The 20,368-nt window shown below is 43.5% G+C and overlaps 1 protein-coding gene across 1 annotated transcript in view; it reads left to right on the forward strand.

Annotated features, from left to right (window-relative positions):
- Positions 1-20,368, forward strand: part of LOC139385133 (calcium and integrin-binding family member 2-like) — a 45,419-nt gene that overhangs the window by 16,027 nt on the left and 9,024 nt on the right. The window contains exons 3-5 of the mRNA XM_071130209.1: positions 4,399-4,510; positions 16,513-16,660; positions 17,656-17,851. Of these exons, the coding sequence (XP_070986310.1) occupies positions 4,399-4,510; positions 16,513-16,660; positions 17,656-17,851 (456 nt within the window). The remainder of the gene's footprint in view (positions 1-4,398; positions 4,511-16,512; positions 16,661-17,655; positions 17,852-20,368) is intronic.

A 20,368-nucleotide genomic window follows, 5' to 3' on the forward strand; every position in this document is an offset into this window, starting at 1 on the left:
CCAGTGACATACCACACACCAATGTCCAAATAGACCCGTCGCCAATCTGTAAATGTCTTTAATGTCTACGTCCCAAATGAATCCCTATTCACTATTAGCGCCAGCGCCCCTGTCTCTATTTGGGATGCACACAATGGAAATGGCCTGGTCTATACACCGAGGTTGCTAAACATTAGGAACACCTGCTGTTTCTATCAACAAAACATTAGGAACACCTGCTGTTTCTATGAGCAAAACATTAGGAACACCTGCTATTTCTATGAGCAAAACATTAGGAACACCTGCTGTTTCTATTAGCAAAACATTAGGAACACCTGCTGTTTCTATTAGCAGAACATTAGGAACACCTGCTGTTTCTATCTACAAAACATTAGGAACACCTGCTGTTTCTATTAGCAAAACATTAGGAACACCTGCTTTTTCTATTAGCAAAGAATTAGGAACACCTGCTATTTCTATCAACAAAACCTCCTTTACCTCCATCTGCCATGAAAATGGATTATTATCACACTCGCTCTTTTTGTTTTGTTTCTTCGTCCCCATGCCTTTACGTGGCACGTTGTAATCAGGGTCGATAAAAAAAACTATTACGCATTCCTGCGCCTGTCTCCCGATCCCTTTATACTGACGTGACAGGATGAATCACTTAATGTCAATAAAAAACCCTAGTACGCATTCCTGCGCCTGTCTCCCGATCCCTTTATACCGACGTGACAGGATGAATCACTTAATGTCAATATAAAACCCTATTACGTATTCCTGCGCCTGTCTCCCGATCCCTTTATACCGATGTGACAGGATGAATCACTTAATGTCAATATAAAACCCTATTACGTATTCCTGCGCCTGTCTCCCGATCCCTTTATACCGATGTGACAGGATGAATCACTTAATGCCAATAAAAAAAACTATTACGTATTCCTGCGCCTGTCTCCCGATCCCTTTATACTGACGTGACAGGATGAATCACTTAATGTCAATAAAAAAAACTATTACGCATTTCTGCGCCTGTCTCCCGATCCCTTTATACTGACGTGACAGGATGAATCACTTAATGTCAATAAAAAACCCTATTACGTATTCCTGCGCCTGTCTCCCGATCCCTTTATACTGACGTGACAGGATGAATCACTTAATGTCAATAAAAAAAACTATTACGCATTTCTGCGCCTGTCTCCCGATCCCTTTATACTGACGTGACAGGATGAATCACTTAATGTCAATAAAAAACCCTAGTACGCATTCCTGCGCCTGTCTCCCGATCCCTTTATACCGACGTGACAGGATGAATCACTTAATGTCAATAAAAAAAACTATTACGCATTCCTGCGTCTGTCTCCCGATCCCTTTATACTGACGTGACAGGATGAATCACTTAATGTCAATTAAAAAAACTATTACGCATTCCTGCGCCTGTCTCCCGTTCCCTTTATACTGACGTGACAGGATGAATCACTTAATGTCAATAAAAAAAACTATTACGCATTCCTGCGCCTGTCTCCCGATCCCTTTATACTGACGTGACAGGATGAATCACTTAATGTCAATAAAAAAAACTATTACGCATTCCTGCGTCTGTCTCCCGATCCCTTTATACTGACGTGACAGGATGAATCACTTAATGCCAATAAAAAAAACTATTACGCATTCCTGCGCCTGTCTCCCGATCCCTTTATACTGACGTGACAGGATGAATCACTTAATGTCAATAAAAAAAACTATTACGCATTTCTGCGCCTGTCTCCCGATCCCTTTATACTGACGTGACAGGATGAATCACTTAATGTCAATAAAAAAAACTATTACGCATTCCTGCGCCTGTCTCCCGATCCCTTTATACTGACGTGACAGGATGAATCACTTAATGTCAATAAAAAAAACTATTACGCATTCCTGCGCCTGTCTCCCGATCCCTTTATACTGACGTGACAGGATGAATCACTTAATGTCAATAAAAAAAATTATTACACATTCCTGCGCCTGTCTCCCGATCCCTTTATACCGACGTGACAGGATGAATCACTTAATGTCAATAAAAAAAACTATTACGCATTCCTGCGCCTGTCTCCCGATCCCTTTATACCGACGTGACAGGATGAATCACTTAATGTCAATAAAAAACCCTAGTACGCATTCCTGCGCCTGTCTCCCGATCCCTTTATACCGATGTGACAGGATGAATCACTTAATGTCAATAAAATGACGTATGTTTCAAATGTTGGTGTACAGCCCCTTTAAATGACAGTTGTTTTTTTTACCACATAAATATGACAATTAACATTTACTTTAAAAAAAAATTAAAAACGAAATTATATTTCAATCAATTTGTGGTTAATCATCTTTTTACTACTGATGTAGATTGTACTTGGAGAAAAGCTGTACATTATTTGAGAGATTAGATATATTTTAGTTTTTTTACAGAACATTCAAATGACCTCATATTACTAAAATAGGTAATTCTTTAACATTATTAACATGCCTAATGAGGTTTTGACCCTAATGAAGTGTACAATGCATTCAGGAAGGTATCCCGGCCCTTTTACTTATTCCACAATCTGTTTACGTTACAGCCTTATTCTTAAAAGGATACACCCCGTTACAGCCTTATTCTTAAAAGGATACACCCCGTTACAGCCTTGTTCTTAAAAGGATACACCCCCCCCCCCATCAATCTAAACACAATATACCCAATCAAGCTGTAGAAACATCTCAACGATGATCAAGGTAAACCGGATGCATCTGAGCTCAATTTCGAATCTCATAATAGCAAAGGGTCTGAATACTTATGTAAATAAGGTATTTTTGTCTTTTTAATTTAGACATTTGCAAGAAAAAAATTAAATAAAAATGTTTTCACAAAATTAAGGTTAAATAAAAAAAATATATAAATAAAATCTACACACAATACCCCATAATGACAGGATCTTATTTACATTTTACCTTTATATAACTAGTCAGTTAAGAACAAATTCTTATTTGCAATGACGGCCTACACCGGGACAAACCCTAACGCAGACGACGCTGGGACAATTGTGCGCCGCCCTATGGGACTCCCAATCACGGCCGGTTGTGAAACAGCCTGGAATCAAACCAGGGTCTGTAGTGACGACCCTAGCACTGAGATGCAGTACCTTAAACTGATGCACCACTCGGGAGGATTATTAGGAGTATTTAAATATATATACATATATATATTTATAGAATAAGTCTGTAACGTAACAAAATGTGGGAAAAGTCAAGGGGTCTGAATACTTCATGAATACTTTATGAATACCTTCTAAATACTTTGTGAATACTTCATGAATACTTTATGAATACTTTGTGAATACTTTATGAATACTTCATGAATACTTTATGAATACCTTCTAAATACTTTGTGAATACTTCATGAATACTTTATGAATACTTTGTGAATACTTTATGAATACTTTATGAATACCTTCTAAATACTTTGTGAATACTTCATGAATACTTTATGAATACTTTGTGAATACTTTATGAATACTTTATGAATACCTTCTAAATACTTTGTGAATACTTCATGAATACTTTATGAATACCTTCTAAATACTTTGTGAATACTTCATGAATACTTTATGAATACTTTGTGAATACTTTATGAATACTTTATGAATACCTTCTAAATACTTTGTGAATACTTCATGAATACTTTATGAATACCTTCTAAATACTTTGTGAATACTTCATGAATACTTTATGAATACCTTCTAAATACTTTGTGAATACTTCATGAATACTTTATGAATACCTTCTAAATACTTTGTGAATACTTTATGAATACTTTATGTTTTGCTATGATTGTTGTTTTTCCCAATAGTTTCTTCTCTGGGTCGAAAGGACCCCCAGTTGGTAATATGTAAAATATGTTGGTAGTATGAAAGGGGTTTAAACATCCCAGCTCCAGCTGGGACAGTACAAGGTGCTTACCTCAGAGAATCAAAGAAAATTGGCTCCAAAAAATGTAAGTTTGTCAAGATGTTTTCAGACCTCAAAATGTGGATATGTGTCAGGAATGTGTGAGAAAAGCCCACGTCCCAGTTCATCTGTTGTGTAGATACGTTTAGTGTTTCAATCTAAAATGAATGGGAAAGATAAGCACCGTATACTGTATGCAAATATATTTATGACTGAATGAGTCGACTGTACTGACGCTAGACCTCTGCATACGATGTCCATAATGGCTCTTCATTTCTCTAAGCCTGGTCCCAGATCTGTTTTTGTGGTCGTACAGCTAACTCTTACGGTAATCGTCATTACAGCACAAACAGATCTTGGACCAGGTTAAACCACTCCTTGCCTTGTAAAACAAAAGAGCCAAAAACCCATAGGGTTATGTGTGTGGATGTTTCCTGACCTTCTCCTGCCTGTGTGTCCTAGGTTACATGGGAGATTCCACGAGCTGGCTCCTCACCTAGTACCACTGGACTACACCAACCAGCCTGACATCAGACTCCCCCTGGCGCTCATCGTCAGCATGCCAGAACTAAAGGTATCTGGTTCTGATGTTCTGGAGGAGGTTGGGGGTTGTTGTTGTTGTTATTGATACTCGTTTGGTGTTAATGTCAGTTAAGTTTCAATATTTAGCTTCTTAATGAATTTAACTTTAAAGTTCAAACTGAAATGATCTGTTGTTCATAGTTTTCTGACCGACTGCGAAGATATTTAATACACACCACCTGTATGTGTTATGAGCTGGTAAATCTCATGTAGAACTCATCTCTTTAGTCTTCTGTTCAATGTTATTGTAAGACCTTAAGTTGTTCTAGCCAACCCTACAGTGAGGTGATATGGGCCAGTAGATAGTTGCTTGGTAACAGTGAGGTGATATGGGCCAGTAGATAGTTGCTTGGTAACAGTGAGGTGATATGGGGCAGTAGATAGTTTCTTAGCAACAGGGAGGTGATATGGGCCAGTAGATAGTTGCTTAGTAACAGTGAGGTGATATGGGGCAGTAGATAGTTTCTTAGCAACACGGAGGTGATATGGGCCAGTAGATAGTTGCTTGGTAACAGTGAGGTGATATGGGCCTGTAGATCCTTTCTTGGTAACAGTGAGGTGACATGGGCCAGTAGATAGTTGCTTAGTAACAGGGAGGTGATATGGGCCAGTAGATCGTTTCTTAGTAACTGTCACACCCTGACCATAGTTTACTTTGTATATTTCTATGTTTTGGTTGGTCAGGGTGTGATCTGAGTGGGCATTCTATGTTACATGTCTAGTTTGTCCAGTTCTATGTTCGGCCTGATATGGTTCTCAATCAGAGGCAGGTGTTCGTCATTGTCTCTGATTGGGAACCATATTTAGGTAGCCTGGGTTTCACTGTGTGTTTGTGGGTGATTGTTCCTGTCTATGTGTTTTCACCAGATAGGGCTGTTTAGGTTTTCGTTACGTTCATCACGGTCTTTATTTTGTAGTGTTTGAATTGATTCGTGTTTTACGTTTGGTTATTAAAACATGGATCGCAATCTACACGCTGCATTTTGGTCCGACTCTCCTTCTCATACAGAAAACCGTTACAGAATCACCCACCACCAACGGACCAAGCAGCGTGTCAACAGGCAGCAACAGCAGCGTAAAGAGGAATGGACATGGGAGGACGTTATGGACAGCAGGAGTATGGACTATACTACTTGGGAGGAGATCGATGGAAGCCCGAGAGGCAACCCCAAAAATTTCTTGGGGGGGGGGGCTAACAGGGAGTATGGCTACGCCAGGTAGGAGACCTGGGCAGACTCCCTGTGCTTACCGGGGGGCTAGAGAGACCGGACAGGCACCGTGTTATGCTGTGGTGCGCACGGTGTCTCCAGTGCGGGTGCATAGCCCGGTGCGGTATATTCCAGCTCCGCGTGTCGGCCGGGCTAGATTGAGCTTCGAGACCAATGCCATGAAGCCGGCTCTACGCATCTGGTCTCCAGTGCGTCTCCTTGGGCCGGCTTACATGGCACCAGCCTTGCGCTCGGTGTCTCCGGTTCGCCTGCATAGCCCAGTGCGGGCTATTCCACCTCGCCGCACTGGCAGGGCGACCGTGAGCATTCAACCAGGTAAGGTTGGGCAGGCTCGGTGCTCAAGAGCTCCAGTGCGCCTGCACGGTCCGGTCTACCCAGTACCACCTCCACACCCCAGCCCTCCGGTAGCAGCTCCCCGCACCAGGCTTCCTGTGCGTGTCCTCGGCCCAGTACCACCAGTGCCAGCACCACGCATCAGGCCTACAGTGCGCCTCGCCTGTCCAGCGCTGCCAGAGCCTTCCTCCTCTTCAGCGCTGTCGGAGTCTCCCGCCTGTTTAGCGCTGTCAGAGCTTTCCGCCTCTACAGCGCTGCCGGAGTCTCCCGCCTGTTCGGAACTGCCAGTCTGCAAGGAGCTGCCAGTCTGCAAGGAGCTGCCAGTCTGCAAGGAGCTGCCAGTCTGCAAGGAGCTGCCAGTCTGCAAGGAGCTGCCAGTCTGCAAGGAGCTGCCAGTCTGCAAGGAGCTGCCAGAGCTGCCAGTCTGCAGGATGCCGCCAAAGCTGCCAGTTTGCAAGGAGCCGCCAGAGCTGCCAGTCTGCAAGGAGCCGCCAGAGCTGCCAGTCTGCAAGGAGCCGCCAGAGCTGCCAGTCAGCATGGAGCAGCCAGAGCCGCCAATCAGCATGGAGCAGCCAGGGCCGCCAGTCAGCATGGAGCAGCCAGGGCCGCCAGTCAGCATGGAGCAGCCAGGGCCGCCAGTCAGCATGGAGCAGCCAGGGCCGCCAGTCAGCATGGAGCAGCCAGGGCCGCCAGTCAGCATGGAGCAGCCAGGGCCGCCAGTCAGCATGGAGCAGCCAGAGCAGCCAGTCAGCATGGAGCAGCCAGTCAGCATGGAGCAGCCAGAGCTGCCAGTCAGCATGGAGCAGCCAGAGCTGTCAGTCAGCATGGAGCAGCCAGTCAGCATGGAGCAGCCAGAGCTGCCAGTCAGCATGGGGCAGCCAGTCAGCATGGAGCAGCCAGAGCTGCCAGTCAACCAGACTCTTCCAGATCTGCCAGTCGACCAGACTCTTCCAGATCTGCCAGTCGACCAGACTCTTCCAGATCTGCCAGTCGACCAGACTCTTCCAGATCTGCCAGTCGACCAGACTCTTCCAGATCTGCCAGTCGACCAGACTCTTCCAGATCTGCCAGTCGACCAGACTCTTCCAGATCTGCCAGTCGACCAGACTCTTCCAGATCTGCCAGTCGACCAGGATCTGCTAGATCCAACTACCTGCCTGGGCTTCCTCTCAGTGCTGAGCTTCCTCTCAGTGCTGAGCTTCCTCTCAGTGCTGAGCTTCCTCTCAGTGCTAAGCTACCCATCTGTCCCGAGCTACCTCTGTCCCGAGCTGCCCCTGTGTCCCGAGCTGTCATTTAGGAGGGTAACCTATCTAGGGACGCTAAGGAGTTGGACTAAAACTATTATGGAGTGGGGTCCACGTCCAGCGCCAGAGCCGCCACCGCGGACAGATGCCCACCCAGACCCTCCCCTATAGGTTCAGGTTTTGCGGCCGGAGTCTGCACCTTGGGGGGGGGGGGTACTGTCACACCCTGACCATAGTTTACTTTGTATATTTCTATGTTTTGGTTGGTCAGGGTGTGATCTGAGTGGGCATTCTATGTTACATGTCTAGTTTGTCCAGTTCTATGTTCGGCCTGATATGGTTCTCAATCAGAGGCAGGTGTTCGTCATTGTCTCTGATTGGGAACCATATTTAGGTAGCCTGGGTTTCACTGTGTGTTTGTGGGTGATTGTTCCTGTCTATGTGTTTTCACCAGATAGGGCTGTTTAGGTTTTCGTTACGTTCATCACGGTCTTTATTTTGTAGTGTTTGAATTGATTCGTGTTTTACGTTTGGTTATTAAAACATGGATCGCAATCTACACGCTGCATTTTGGTCCGACTCTCCTTCTCATACAGAAAACCGTTACAGTAACATGGAGGTGATATGGGCCAGTAGATAGTTGCTTAGTAACAGTGAGGTGATATGGGGCAGTAGATAGTTGCTTGGTAACAGGGAGGTGATATGGGCCAGTAGATAATTGCTTGGTAATATGGAGCAGTAGATAGTTGCTTGGCAACAGGGAGGTCATATGGAGCAGTAGATAATTGCTTGGTAACAGGGAGGGAATATGGAGCAGTAGATAGTTGCTTAGTAACAGGGAGGTAATATGGAGCAGTAGATAATTGCTTGGTAACAGGGAGGGAATATGGAGCAGTAGATAGTTGCTTAGTAACAGGGAGGTAATATGGGCCAGTAGATAGTTACTTGGTAACAGGGAAGTAATATGGAGCAGTAGATAATTGCTTGGTAAAAGGGAGGTAATATGGAGCAGTAGATAGTTGCTTGGTAACAGTGAGGATTCATGTGATCGTTACTACTGATGTGTTAAGGCTGTTCCCTGGTGAGCAGCATTCCTTACTACTGATGTGTTAAGGCTGTTCCCTGGTGAGCAGCATTCCTTACTACTGATGTGTTAAGGCTGTTCCCTGGTGAGCAGCATTCCTTACTACTGATGTGTTAAGGCTGTTTCCTGGTGAGCAGCATTCCTTACTACTGATGTGTTAAGGCTGTTTCCTGGTGAGCAGCATTCCATTCACCTTCTGCTGACTCAACCTCGATTGTGATTAGTCAGCCTCAATATGCCTCCATCCCTCCATCCCTCCATCTCTCCCTCCCTCCATCCCTCCATCCCTCCCTCCAGCAAACCCAGCAGTGCACAGCCCAGTCACCAGAGCCCACACAGACAGACATGGTCATTTAAACAGAGGAGAGAGAGAGAACAGGGACTCAGCCTGTGGTGATATTGTTGAGTCATCATGTCTCTTTTATTTTTCTAGCGTTGTCCGATCGGTCGTTTGAGTTCTTCTTTTAATAAATCATGATCTGTGATCACGCAGTGCTCAGTAAACATACTGTAGAACATTGGTTGAGCTACCGTTGCAGCACACTGTTGGGAGCATAAGTCAGTCTTTATATAACAAATATTGTATGGCTTTTCCAAGACAGATAACATCAGAGCCTAGCGAACCACTTATAACAGACCCAACAGCACCAGTCCATTCCACTTATACAACAGACCCAACAACACCAGTCCATTCCACTTATAACAGACCCAACAACACCAGTCCATTCCACTTATAACAGACCCAACAACACCAGTCTATTCCACTTACAACAGACCCAACAACACCAGTCTATTCCACTTACAACAGACCCAACAACACCAGTCCATTCCACTTACAACAGAACCAACAACACCAGTCCATTCCACTTACAACAGACCCAACAACACCAGTCCATTCCACTTACAACAGACCCAACAATACCAGTCCATTCCACTTATACAACAGACCCAACAACACCAGTCTATTCCACTTACAACAGACCCAACAATACCAGTCCATTCCACTTATACAACAGACCCAACAACACCAGTCCATTCCACTTATAACAGACCCAACAACACCAGTCTATTCCACTTACAACAGACCCAACAACACCAGTCTATTCCACTTACAACAGACCCAACAACACCAGTCCATTCCACTTACAACAGACCCAACAACACCACTCCATTCCACTTACAAAAGAACCAACAACACCAGTCCATTCCACTTACAACAGACCCAACAACACCAGTCCATTCCACTTATAACAGAACCAACAACACCAGTCCATTCCACTTACAACAGACCCAACAATACCAGTCCATTCCACTTATACAACAGACCCAACAACACCAGTCTATTCCACTTACAACAGACCCAACAACACCACTCCATTCCACTTACAACAGACCCAACAACACCACTCCATTCCACTTACAACAGACCCAACAACACCAGTCCATTCCACTTATAACAGACCCAACAACACCAGTCTATTCCACTTACAACAGACCCAACAACACCAGTCCATTCCACTTATAACAGACCCAACAACACCAGTCCATTCCACTTATAACAGACCCAACAACACCAGTTCATTCCACTTACAACAGACCCAACAACACCAGTCCATTCCACTTACAACAGACCCAACAACACCAGTCCATTCCACTTATAACAGAACCAACAACACCAGTCCATTCCACTTACAACAGACCCAACAATACCAGTCCATTCCACTTATACAACAGACCCAACAACACCAGTCTATTCCACTTACAACAGACCCAACAACACCACTCCATTCCACTTACAACAGACCCAACAACACCACTCCATTCCACTTACAACAGACCCAACAACACCAGTCCATTCCACTTATAACAGACCCAACAACACCACTCCATTCCACTTACAACAGACCCAACAACACCACTCCATTCCACTTACAACAGACCCAACAACACCACTCCATTCCACTTACAACAGACCCAACAACACCACTCCATTCCACTTACAACAGACCCAACAACACCAGTCCATTCCACTTATAACAGACCCAACAACACCAGTCTATTCCACTTACAACAGACCCAACAACACCAGTCCATTCCACTTATAACAGACCCAACAACACCAGTCCATTCCACTTATAACAGACCCAACAACACCAGTTCATTCCACTTACAACAGACCCAACAACACCAGTCCATTCCACTTACAACAGACCCAACAACACCACTCCATTCTCTGTGAATCATTCTCATGATGACTTCCCAGAATCCTCTAGTGGTACCAGAACATCTGTAACATGTTCCCCCTGGAGAGAGGACGGGTGTAGATGGAGGATCTGTAACACATTCCTGCTAGAGACATGAATTACATCCAAAATGGCACCCTATACCCTAAATAGTGCACTACTTTTGATCAGAGCCAAATGGCACCCTATTCCCTAAATAGAATAGTGCACTACTTTTGTTCAGAGCCAAATGGCACGATATTCCCTAAATAGTGCACTACAGTGGACCAGAGCTCTATAGGGGAGTAGTACACTATGTAGGGTACAGGGTACCATTTGGGAGTTGAACACAGTCATGGTACCAGTAAACAGGGGTGGAATAAGTACCCGTTTGTCATACTGGAGTAAACGTAAAGATACTTTAATAGAAAATGTCTGAAGTTAAAGTGAAAGTCACCCAGTAAAATACTACTTGAGTAAAAGTCTAAAAGTATTTGGTTTTAAATATACTTAAATATCAAAAGTAAATGTTTTTTTTTTGCTAAAATAAACTTAAGTATCAAAAGCAAAACTATAAATATTTTTCTAATTCCTTATATTAAGCAAACCAGATGGCAGCATTTTCTTTCTTAAAAAAAATAAAAAAAAATCAAATAGCCAGGGTCACGCTCCAACACTCAGACATCATTTACAAACGAAGCATGTGTTTAGTGAGTTCCACCAGATTAGTCCTGCTGACCATTCAAAATGTAACGAGGACTTTTGAGTGTCAGGGAAAATGTCTGGAGTAAAAAGTACATCATTTTCTTTAGGAATGTAGTGAAAATAAAAGTAAAAGTTGTCAAAAAAAATATAAAAAGTGAAGTACAGATACCCCAAAAAACTACTTAAGTACTACTTTAAAGTATTTTTACTTAAGTACTTTACACCACTGGCAGTAACAGGGCTGTAAAGCTCCTGGGGCCCGTTCAGCGGTGAATTATGGTCCTCTGACAACAAGCAGAGCCAACATGGACAACAGGAAGAGCCAAAATGTATAACAGGGTGAGCCAAAATGGTCGTCCAAAGGTCACGAATCAACGCCTCACCTGCACAGATATATGCATTAATTAGCCTAGCTTAGCCTAGCCTACAGGATGCTGTGGGATGATTTATAACCGGACCCAGAGACACAGCTGTGTACTGTACCCTGCTCTGGCAAATGAATGGTACATAGAGTAGTGTGTGTGTGTGTGTGTGTGTGTGTGTGTGTGTGTGTGTGTGTGTGTGTGTGTGTGTGTGTGTGTGTGTGTGTGTGTGTGTGTGTGTGTGTGTGTGTGTGTGTGTGTGTGTGTGTGTGTGTGTGTGTGTGCGTGTGTGTGTGCGTGTGTGTGCTCATGCACGTTAGGTAGCGTTAACCCTCAAAGCCGCCAACAGGGATCAATGTTTTTTTTTTAAATCTTTCTGAAAGGACTTTGTCAAGCAACTAGTTAGTGACAACAACAAAAAACAGCATTTACCATGATTTCTGTGTTAATATGGAGGGAAGAAACATTAACTCTCTCTTGTATACTAGCGGTGCAGTGAAACAGAACATGGAGATTCAATAGTGCAATTTGTGATAAAAGCGCCACATGTGGTACAGAGGTAGATGTATGAATCATGAAAATATATTGATATGGAGCCACTCCAGATGTGTCACCTTGTTCATTCCACTTACAACAGACCCAACAACACCAGTCCATTCCACTTACAACAGACCCAACAGCACCACTCCAGATGTGTCCCCTTGTGGGCGTGGCAGCTCCTATAACTCAAAAAGAACACGTTATTCAAATGTAATGTCATCTCTAGTCAATGTCTCTTCACCAAATCAAACTTAATTGGAACTGAGTTAGCTCCAAAGTAAGAGGTCAAGGTTTGATTGGTCCCCGGCGCCCATACCGGTGGCCATCTTAGGTCGTAACGGTATGTCGCTAATGTCTCAGCCTCTGAGTATCACAGAAACACAACGCTTTGAATTAATAACAGACTAATGTTGTTAACATTTGGCGATGGGTGAAATCGATCAGAATCTCAACAGCAACACAAATGTCTATTTTGAAACATCAATTTTGACTATAAATCTGTGAGCTGTTAAAATGTATATGCTTATTTTGGGAGATTTGTCATTTACCAATTTGGGTTGTAAAATGACGCCAGTTGGTGCTTTTGGGGTTAAAAATGCTTTTAAGATGATTGAGGGCAATTCCACGGTAAGAGAATGGTGCTGAGACTCAATGTAATTCCACGGTAACAGAATGATGCTGAGACTCAATGTAATTCCACGGTAACAGAATGATGCTGAGACTCAATGTAATTCCACGGTAACAGAATGATGCTGAGACTCAATGTAATTACACAGTAACAGAATGATGCCGAGACTCAATGTAATTACAAAGTAACAGAATGATGAATGTCAAACTCAAAAACAATGATTGCAACGTTAAACAAACCATACAACTTTATGCACAAGGACGACTTTTAACAACTTCCACAGAAAATATTACAAATAAAACACCTTTACTTGAACAGTGCAGATGCAACGTTTGGTAACAGAATGACGGTTTGTGCTGTTGGTGCCGTCATTCTGTTAACAAACTTGGCATCTGCCGTGTGATGTCTGGGGCTGTTGTGTCACCTACTGACCTCGTGGAGATCTGTTATAGTGGGACAATCAAGTAGATCAATCAATCAAATGTATGTATAAAGCCCTTCTTACATCAGCTGATATCTCAAAGTGCTGTACAGAAACCCAGCCTAAAACCCCAAACAGCAAGCAATGCAGGTGTAGAAGCACAGTGGCTAGGAGAAACTCCCTAGAAAGGCAGGAACCTAGGAAGAAACCTAGAGAGGAACCAGGCCATGAGGGGTGGCCAGTCCTCTCCTGGCTGTGCCGGGTGGAGATTATAACCGAACATGGCCAAGATGTTCAAATGTTCATAGATGACTAGCAGGGTCAAATAATAATAATCACAGTGGCTGTCGAGGGTGCAAAATGTCAGCACCTCAGGAGTAAATGTCATTTGGCTTTTCATTGCCAATCATTGAGAGTATCTCTGCCGCTCCTGCTGTCTCTAGAAAACAGCAGGTCTCGGATAGGTAGCATGTCCGGTGAACAGGTCAGGGTTCCACAGCTGCAGGCAGAACAGTTGAAACTGGAGCAGCAACACGGCCAGGTGGACTGTGGACAGCAAGGAGTCATCAGGCTAGGTAGTCCTGAGGCATGGTCCTAGGGCTCACTTCCTCCGAGAGAGAGGATGAAAGAGAGAAAGAGAGAGAAAAATAGAGAAAGAGAGAGAGAATTAGAGAGAGCATACTTAAATTCACACTGGACTCCGGATAAGACAGGATAAATACTCCAGATATACAGACTGACCCTAGCCCCCCGACACATTAACTACTGCAGCATAAATACTGGAGGCTGAGATAGGAGGGGTCGGGAGACACCGTGGCCCCATTCGACGATACCCCCAAACAGGACCAAAGCACAACCCCCACACCACTAGAGGGATATCTTCAACCACCAACTTACCATCCTGAGACAAGGCCGAGTATAGCCCACAAAGATCTCAGCCACGGCACAACCTAAAGGGGGGGCTCCAACCCGGACAGGAAGATCACGTCAGTGACTCAACCCACTCAAGTGACGCACCACTCCTAGGGACAGCATGGAAGAGCACCAGTAAGCAAGTGACTCAGCCCCTGTAATATGTTTAGAGGCAGAGTATGCCAGTGGAGAGAGAGGAACCAACCAGGCAGAGACAGCAAGGGCGGTTCGTTGCTCCAGTGCCTTTCCATTCACCTTCACACTCCTGGGCCAGACTACACTCAATCATTGGACCTACTCAAGAGATGAGTCTTCAATAAAGACTTAAAGGTTGAGACCGAGTTTGCGTCTCTCACGTGGATAGGCAGACCATTCCATAAAAATGGAGATCTATAGGAGAAAGCCCTGCCTCCAGCTGTTTGCTTAGAAATTCTAGGGACAGTAAGAAGGCCTGCGTCTTGTGACCGTAGCGTACGTGTAGGTAATGTACGGCAGGACCAAATCGGAAAGATAGGTAAGAGCAAGCCCATGTAATGCTTTGTAGGTTAGCAGTAAAACCTTGAAAGCAGCCCTTGCCTTAACAGGAAGCCAGTGTAGGGAGGCTAGCACTGGAGTAATATGATCACATTTTTGGGTTCTAGTCAAGATTCTAGCAGCCGTGTTTAGCAGTAACTGAAGTTTATTTAGTGCTTTATCCGGGTAGCCGGAAAGTAGAGCATTGCAGTAGTCTAACCTGGAAGTGACAAAAGCATGGATACATTTTTCTGCATCATTTTTGGACCGAAAGTTTCTGATTTTTGCAATGTTACGTAGATGGAAAAAAGTTGTCCTTGAAACAGTCTTGATATGTTCGTCAAAAGAGAGATCAGGGTCCAGAGTAACGCGAGGTCCTTCACAGTTTTATTTGAGACGACTGTACAACCATTAAGATTAATTGTCAGATCCATCAGAATATCTTTTTGTTTCTTGGGACCTAGAACAAGCATCTCTGTTTTGAGTTTAAAAATAGAACATTTGCAGCCACCCACTTCCTTATGTCTGAAACACAGGCTTCCAGGGAGAGCAATTTTGGGGCTTCACCATGTTTCATTGAAATGTACAGCTGTGTGTCATCCGCATAGCAGTGAAAGTTAACATTATGTTTCCAAATGACATCCCCAAGAGGTAAAATATATAGTGAAAACAATAGTGGTCCTAAAATGGAGCCTTGAGGAACACCGAAATGTACAGTTGATTTGTCAGAGGACAAACCATCCACAGAGACAAACTGATATCTTTCCAACAGATAAGATCTAAACCAGGCCAGAACTCTAAACCAGGCCAGTCTGTGTAGACCAATTTGGGTTTCCAATCTCTCCAAAAGTATGTGGTGATCGATGGTATCAAAAGCAGCACTAAGGTCTAGGAGCACGAGGACAGATGCAGAGTCTCGGTCTGACGCCATTAAAAGGTAATTTACCACCTTCACAAGTGCAGTCTCAGTGCTATGATGGTGTCAAAAACCAGACTGAAGCGTTTCGTATACATCGTTTGTCTTCAGGACGGGAGTGAGTTGCTGTGCAACAGCTTTTTCAAAAATGTTTGAGAGGAATGGGCGATTCGATATAGGCCAATAGTTTTTTTCAAGAGAGGCTTTATTACTTCCACTTTTAGTGAGTTTGGTACAGATCCGGTGGATAGAGAGACGTTTATTATGTTCCACATAAGACACAGTAGAAAAGGGACGCAGCACTTTACTCTGCATCACCGTCATGGTTGAGACTACATATTCCTCTTAGTAGTACCTGTAGCATGATGTACTACAATACCCATAATGCCCTGTATAAGGTACTGACTCACTCATGATCGACTACAATACCCAAAATGCCCTGTATACAGTACTGACTCACTCATGATGTACTACAACACACATAATGCCCTGTATACAGTACTGACTCACTCATGATCTACTACAACTCCCATAATGCCCTGTATACACTACTGACTCACTCATGATCTACTACAACACCCATAATGCCCTGTATACAGTACTGACTCACTCATGATGTACTACAACACCCATAATGCCCTGAATACAGAACTGACTCACTCTTGATCTACTACAATACCCATAATGCCCTGTATACAGTACTGACTCACTCATGATCTACTACAATACCCATAATGCCCTGTATACAGTACTGACTCACTCATGATGTACTACAACACCCATAATGCCCTGAATACAGAACGGACTCACTCATGATGTACTACAATACCCATAATGCCCTGTATACAGTACTGATTGTTCCTGTCCCTCTGCTCCTTCTTACAGGAGAACCCGTTCAGAAACCGCATCGTGGAAGTCTTCTCTGAGGACGGACAAGGCAACTTGAGCTTCAATGACTTTGTAGACATGTTCTCTGCTCTCTGCGAAACGGCTCCACGAGAACTGAAGACCATATATGCTTTTAAAATCTATGGTTAGTACTGGTTAGTACTGAGTAGACTAGTATGTCTCCTATGGTTAGTATTGGTTAGTACTGTGTAGACTAGTATGTCTCCTATGGTTAGTACTGGTTAGTACTGAGTAGACTAGTATGTCTCCTATGGTTAGTACTGGTTAGTACTGAGTAGACTAGTATGTCTCCTATGGCTAGTACTGGTTAGTACTGAGTAGACTAGTATGTCTCCTATGGCTAGTACTGGTTAGTACTGAGTAGACTAGTATGTCTCCTATGGTTAGTACTGGTTAGTACTGAGTAGACTAGTATGTCTCCTATGGTTAGTACTGGTTAGTACTGAGTAGACTAGTATGTCTCCTATGGCTAGTACTGGTTAGTACTGAGTAGACTAGTATGTCTCCTATGGCTAGTACTGGTTAGTACTGAGTAGACTAGTATGTCTCCTATGGCTAGTACTGGTTAGTACTGAGTAGACTAGTATGTCTCCTATGGCTAGTACTGGTTAGTACTGAGTAGACTAGTATGTCTCCTATGGTTAGTACTGGTTAGTACTGAGTAAACTAGTATGTATCCTATGGTTAGTACTGGTTAGTACTGAGTAGACTAGTATGTCTCCTATGGTTAGTACTGGTTAGTACTGTGTAGACTAGTATGTCTCCTATGGAGTCACTGATGAGAATGTGTTTATTCTGTCTGTCTGTCTTTAGGTCTGTCTGTCTGAGTGTCTGTATGTGTGTCTGTCTGTCTGATGACCACTAGGACTCTGACTCATACTTACTCTGTTTTATCTTGCTTACTGAGTTACTAATTTAGTTATTTAGTAACTTATTTAGTTAGACTTTTTGAATTTCTTGCGGAACATAGGCCATCAGCAAACTGCATCCAACCCGTTCCGTCCTGCGCCATTCAAACAAGTTTTGAATTTCTTCATTTCTCCCATTTTAAATCAAATCAAATCAAATCAAATCTCTTCATCTCATTTTGAATCTCTCTTCCTCTTTCCTGCGTGTCAGATTTTAACGTGGATAACTTCCTGTGTAAGGAGGATCTGGAGAAGACGTTGAACCGGTTGACCAAAGGAGAGCTGACCCCTGAAGAGGTCAATCTGGTCTGTAGCAAGGCCATGGAGGAGGCTGACCTCGACGGGGACAGCAAGCTCTCCTTCTCGGACTTCGAGAACATGATCTCTAAAGCTCCAGACTTTCTAAGGTAAGATGTCATGGAGGTGGTCTGGTGAGTCAGGCTAGTGTATTATGTCTGGTGTGTCAGGCTAGTGTATAATGTCTGGTGTGTCAGGCTAGTGTATAATGTCTGGTGTGTCAGGCTAGTGTATAATGTCTGGTGTGTCAGGCTAGTGTATAATGTCTGGTGTGTCAGGCTAGTGTATAATGTCTGGTGAGTCAGGCTAGTGTATAATGTCTGGTGTGTCAGGCTAGTGTGTAATGTCTGGTGTGTCAGGCTAGTGTATAATGACATGGAGGTGGAGATAACTTCTGCTGCCCTATGTAATGCTGCTTTCAGACAAAGATAACTTCTGCTGCCCTATGTAATGCTGCTTTCAGACAAAGATAACTTCTGCTGCCCTATGTAATGCTGCTTTCAGACAAAGATAACTTCTGCTGCCCTACATAATGCTGCTTTCAGACAAAGATTACTCCTGCTGCCCTATGTAATGCTGCTTTCAGACAGAGATAACTCCTGCTGCCCTATATAATGCTGCTTTCAGACAAAGATAACTTCTGCTGCCCTACATAATGCTGCTTTCAGACAAAGATAACTTCTGCTGCTCTGCATGATGCTGCTTTCAGACCGAGATTAAACACAGAGAGAGAGAACCAATAGTGCTTGATCAGAGCCTTTTTACTGCGGACCAATCAATCTATCAACAGTATTGTAAATCGTTTTCATTTGAGAGCCCAAACCAGGCGGAAAGAACTGGCTAGTAAAAACCTCTCCCATTCCAGAGAGCTTGATTTAGCTGGCCAATGATATGGCCCGTAAATCTGCCAATCACACGGGGGGGGCGGTTGTAGATTGGCTTGAACTCTTCCTGGTTTCCGTGGTTTATTGGTGGAGCGTGTTGTCGTGGCAACCAGGTCAGGGCTTGTGGCAGGATGCTGCTGCCTGTGACCAGAGACAGTGACAGATAAAACACGATGGCCCTGTAAGACATAAATAGAGATAAACAACAACATGTCTCTCTCCTCCTGTAACAGGTGCCTGGCGAGTGAATGTGGATGTTGTTATCCTCTCTAGGGTAGGTGGGACGCTAGCGATCAAAAAATACAAAAAAATACTTCACTTCTTGTTAATCCAGCCCGCCGTGTCCGATTTCATAAAGGCTTTACGGCGAAAGCAAACCATGCGATGTTGTTATCCTCTCTAGGGTGGGACGCTACCGTCAAAAATACTAAATTCAAATATTTAACATTCTTCAAAATATATGTGTTATACATCAAAATAAAGCTTAACTTCTTGTTAATCCAGCCTCTGTGTCCGATTTCAAAAAGGCTTTACGGCGAAAGCAAACCATGCGTTTATCTGAGGACAGCGCCCCTCATACAAACACATGAAAATCATATTTCAACCAGGCAGGTGCACCACAAAAGTCAGAAATAGCAATATAATTAATGCCTTACCTTTGAAGATCTTCTTCTGTTGGCACTCCAAAATGTCCCAGAAACATCACAAATGGTCCTTTTGTTTGATAATGTCCTTCTTTATGTCCCAAAAATGTCAATTTATTTGGCACGTTTGATTCAAAAATACACCGGTTTCAACTCGCCCAACATAACTACAATCTATCTAATAAGTTACCTGTAAACTTGGTCCAAACATTTCAAACAACGTTCCTAATCCAACCTCAGGTACCCTAAAATGTAAATAATCAGTCAATTTTAAGACGGAATAAACTGTTTCTAATACCGGATAAAAACAACGTGAAGCGCACTCCTGTTCACGCGCATCAAAACAGTAAAGTCCACCTGGAGTGACACTTCTTCATTTCTCAAAAGAATAACATCGAACAATTTCTAAAGACTGTTGACATCTAGTGGTAGCCATAGAAACTGCAACCAGTTTCCTAAGAAAAAGGGAATCCCAAAGAAAACCATTGGAAAATCCTATGACCTCGAAAAAAAAATTCCCCTGGATGGTTTGACCTCGGGGTTTCGCCTGCTAAATCAGTTCTGTAATACTTACAGACATTATCTTAACAGTTTTAGAAACTGTAGAGTGTTTTATATCCAGATCTACCAATTACATGCATATCCTAGCTTCTGGGCCTGAGTAACAGGCAGTTTACTTTGGGTACGCTTTTCATCCGGATGTGAAAACACTGCCCCCTACCCCAGAGAGGTTATAGACATTTACATGTCAAAGGGATACGTTGGGGATTTCGGCAATGAGGCCCTTGATCTAATTCCCCAGAGTCAGGTGAACTTGTGGATACCATTTTTTACGTCTCTGTGTCCAGTATGAAGGAAGTTAAGAGGGAATAGCCAATGCTAACTAGCGTTAGCGCAATGACTGGGAGTATATGGGTGTATACTAGCATGCTAGCTGATAGACTTGTCCATTGTTTACACAGGAATGTAAATGTGTATTTGGCGCTTTGGCTCACAGTAGAGGGATAAACATAAAACATACACATTACACACATTTGAGTGAGGCTGGTTTACACAGGTAGCACAATTCTGATCCTTTTGCCAGTAATTGGTCTTTTGA

This window comes from Oncorhynchus clarkii, chromosome 26, assembly GCF_045791955.1.
Source record: "Oncorhynchus clarkii lewisi isolate Uvic-CL-2024 chromosome 26, UVic_Ocla_1.0, whole genome shotgun sequence".
NCBI classification, from domain to species: domain Eukaryota; kingdom Metazoa; phylum Chordata; class Actinopteri; order Salmoniformes; family Salmonidae; genus Oncorhynchus; species Oncorhynchus clarkii.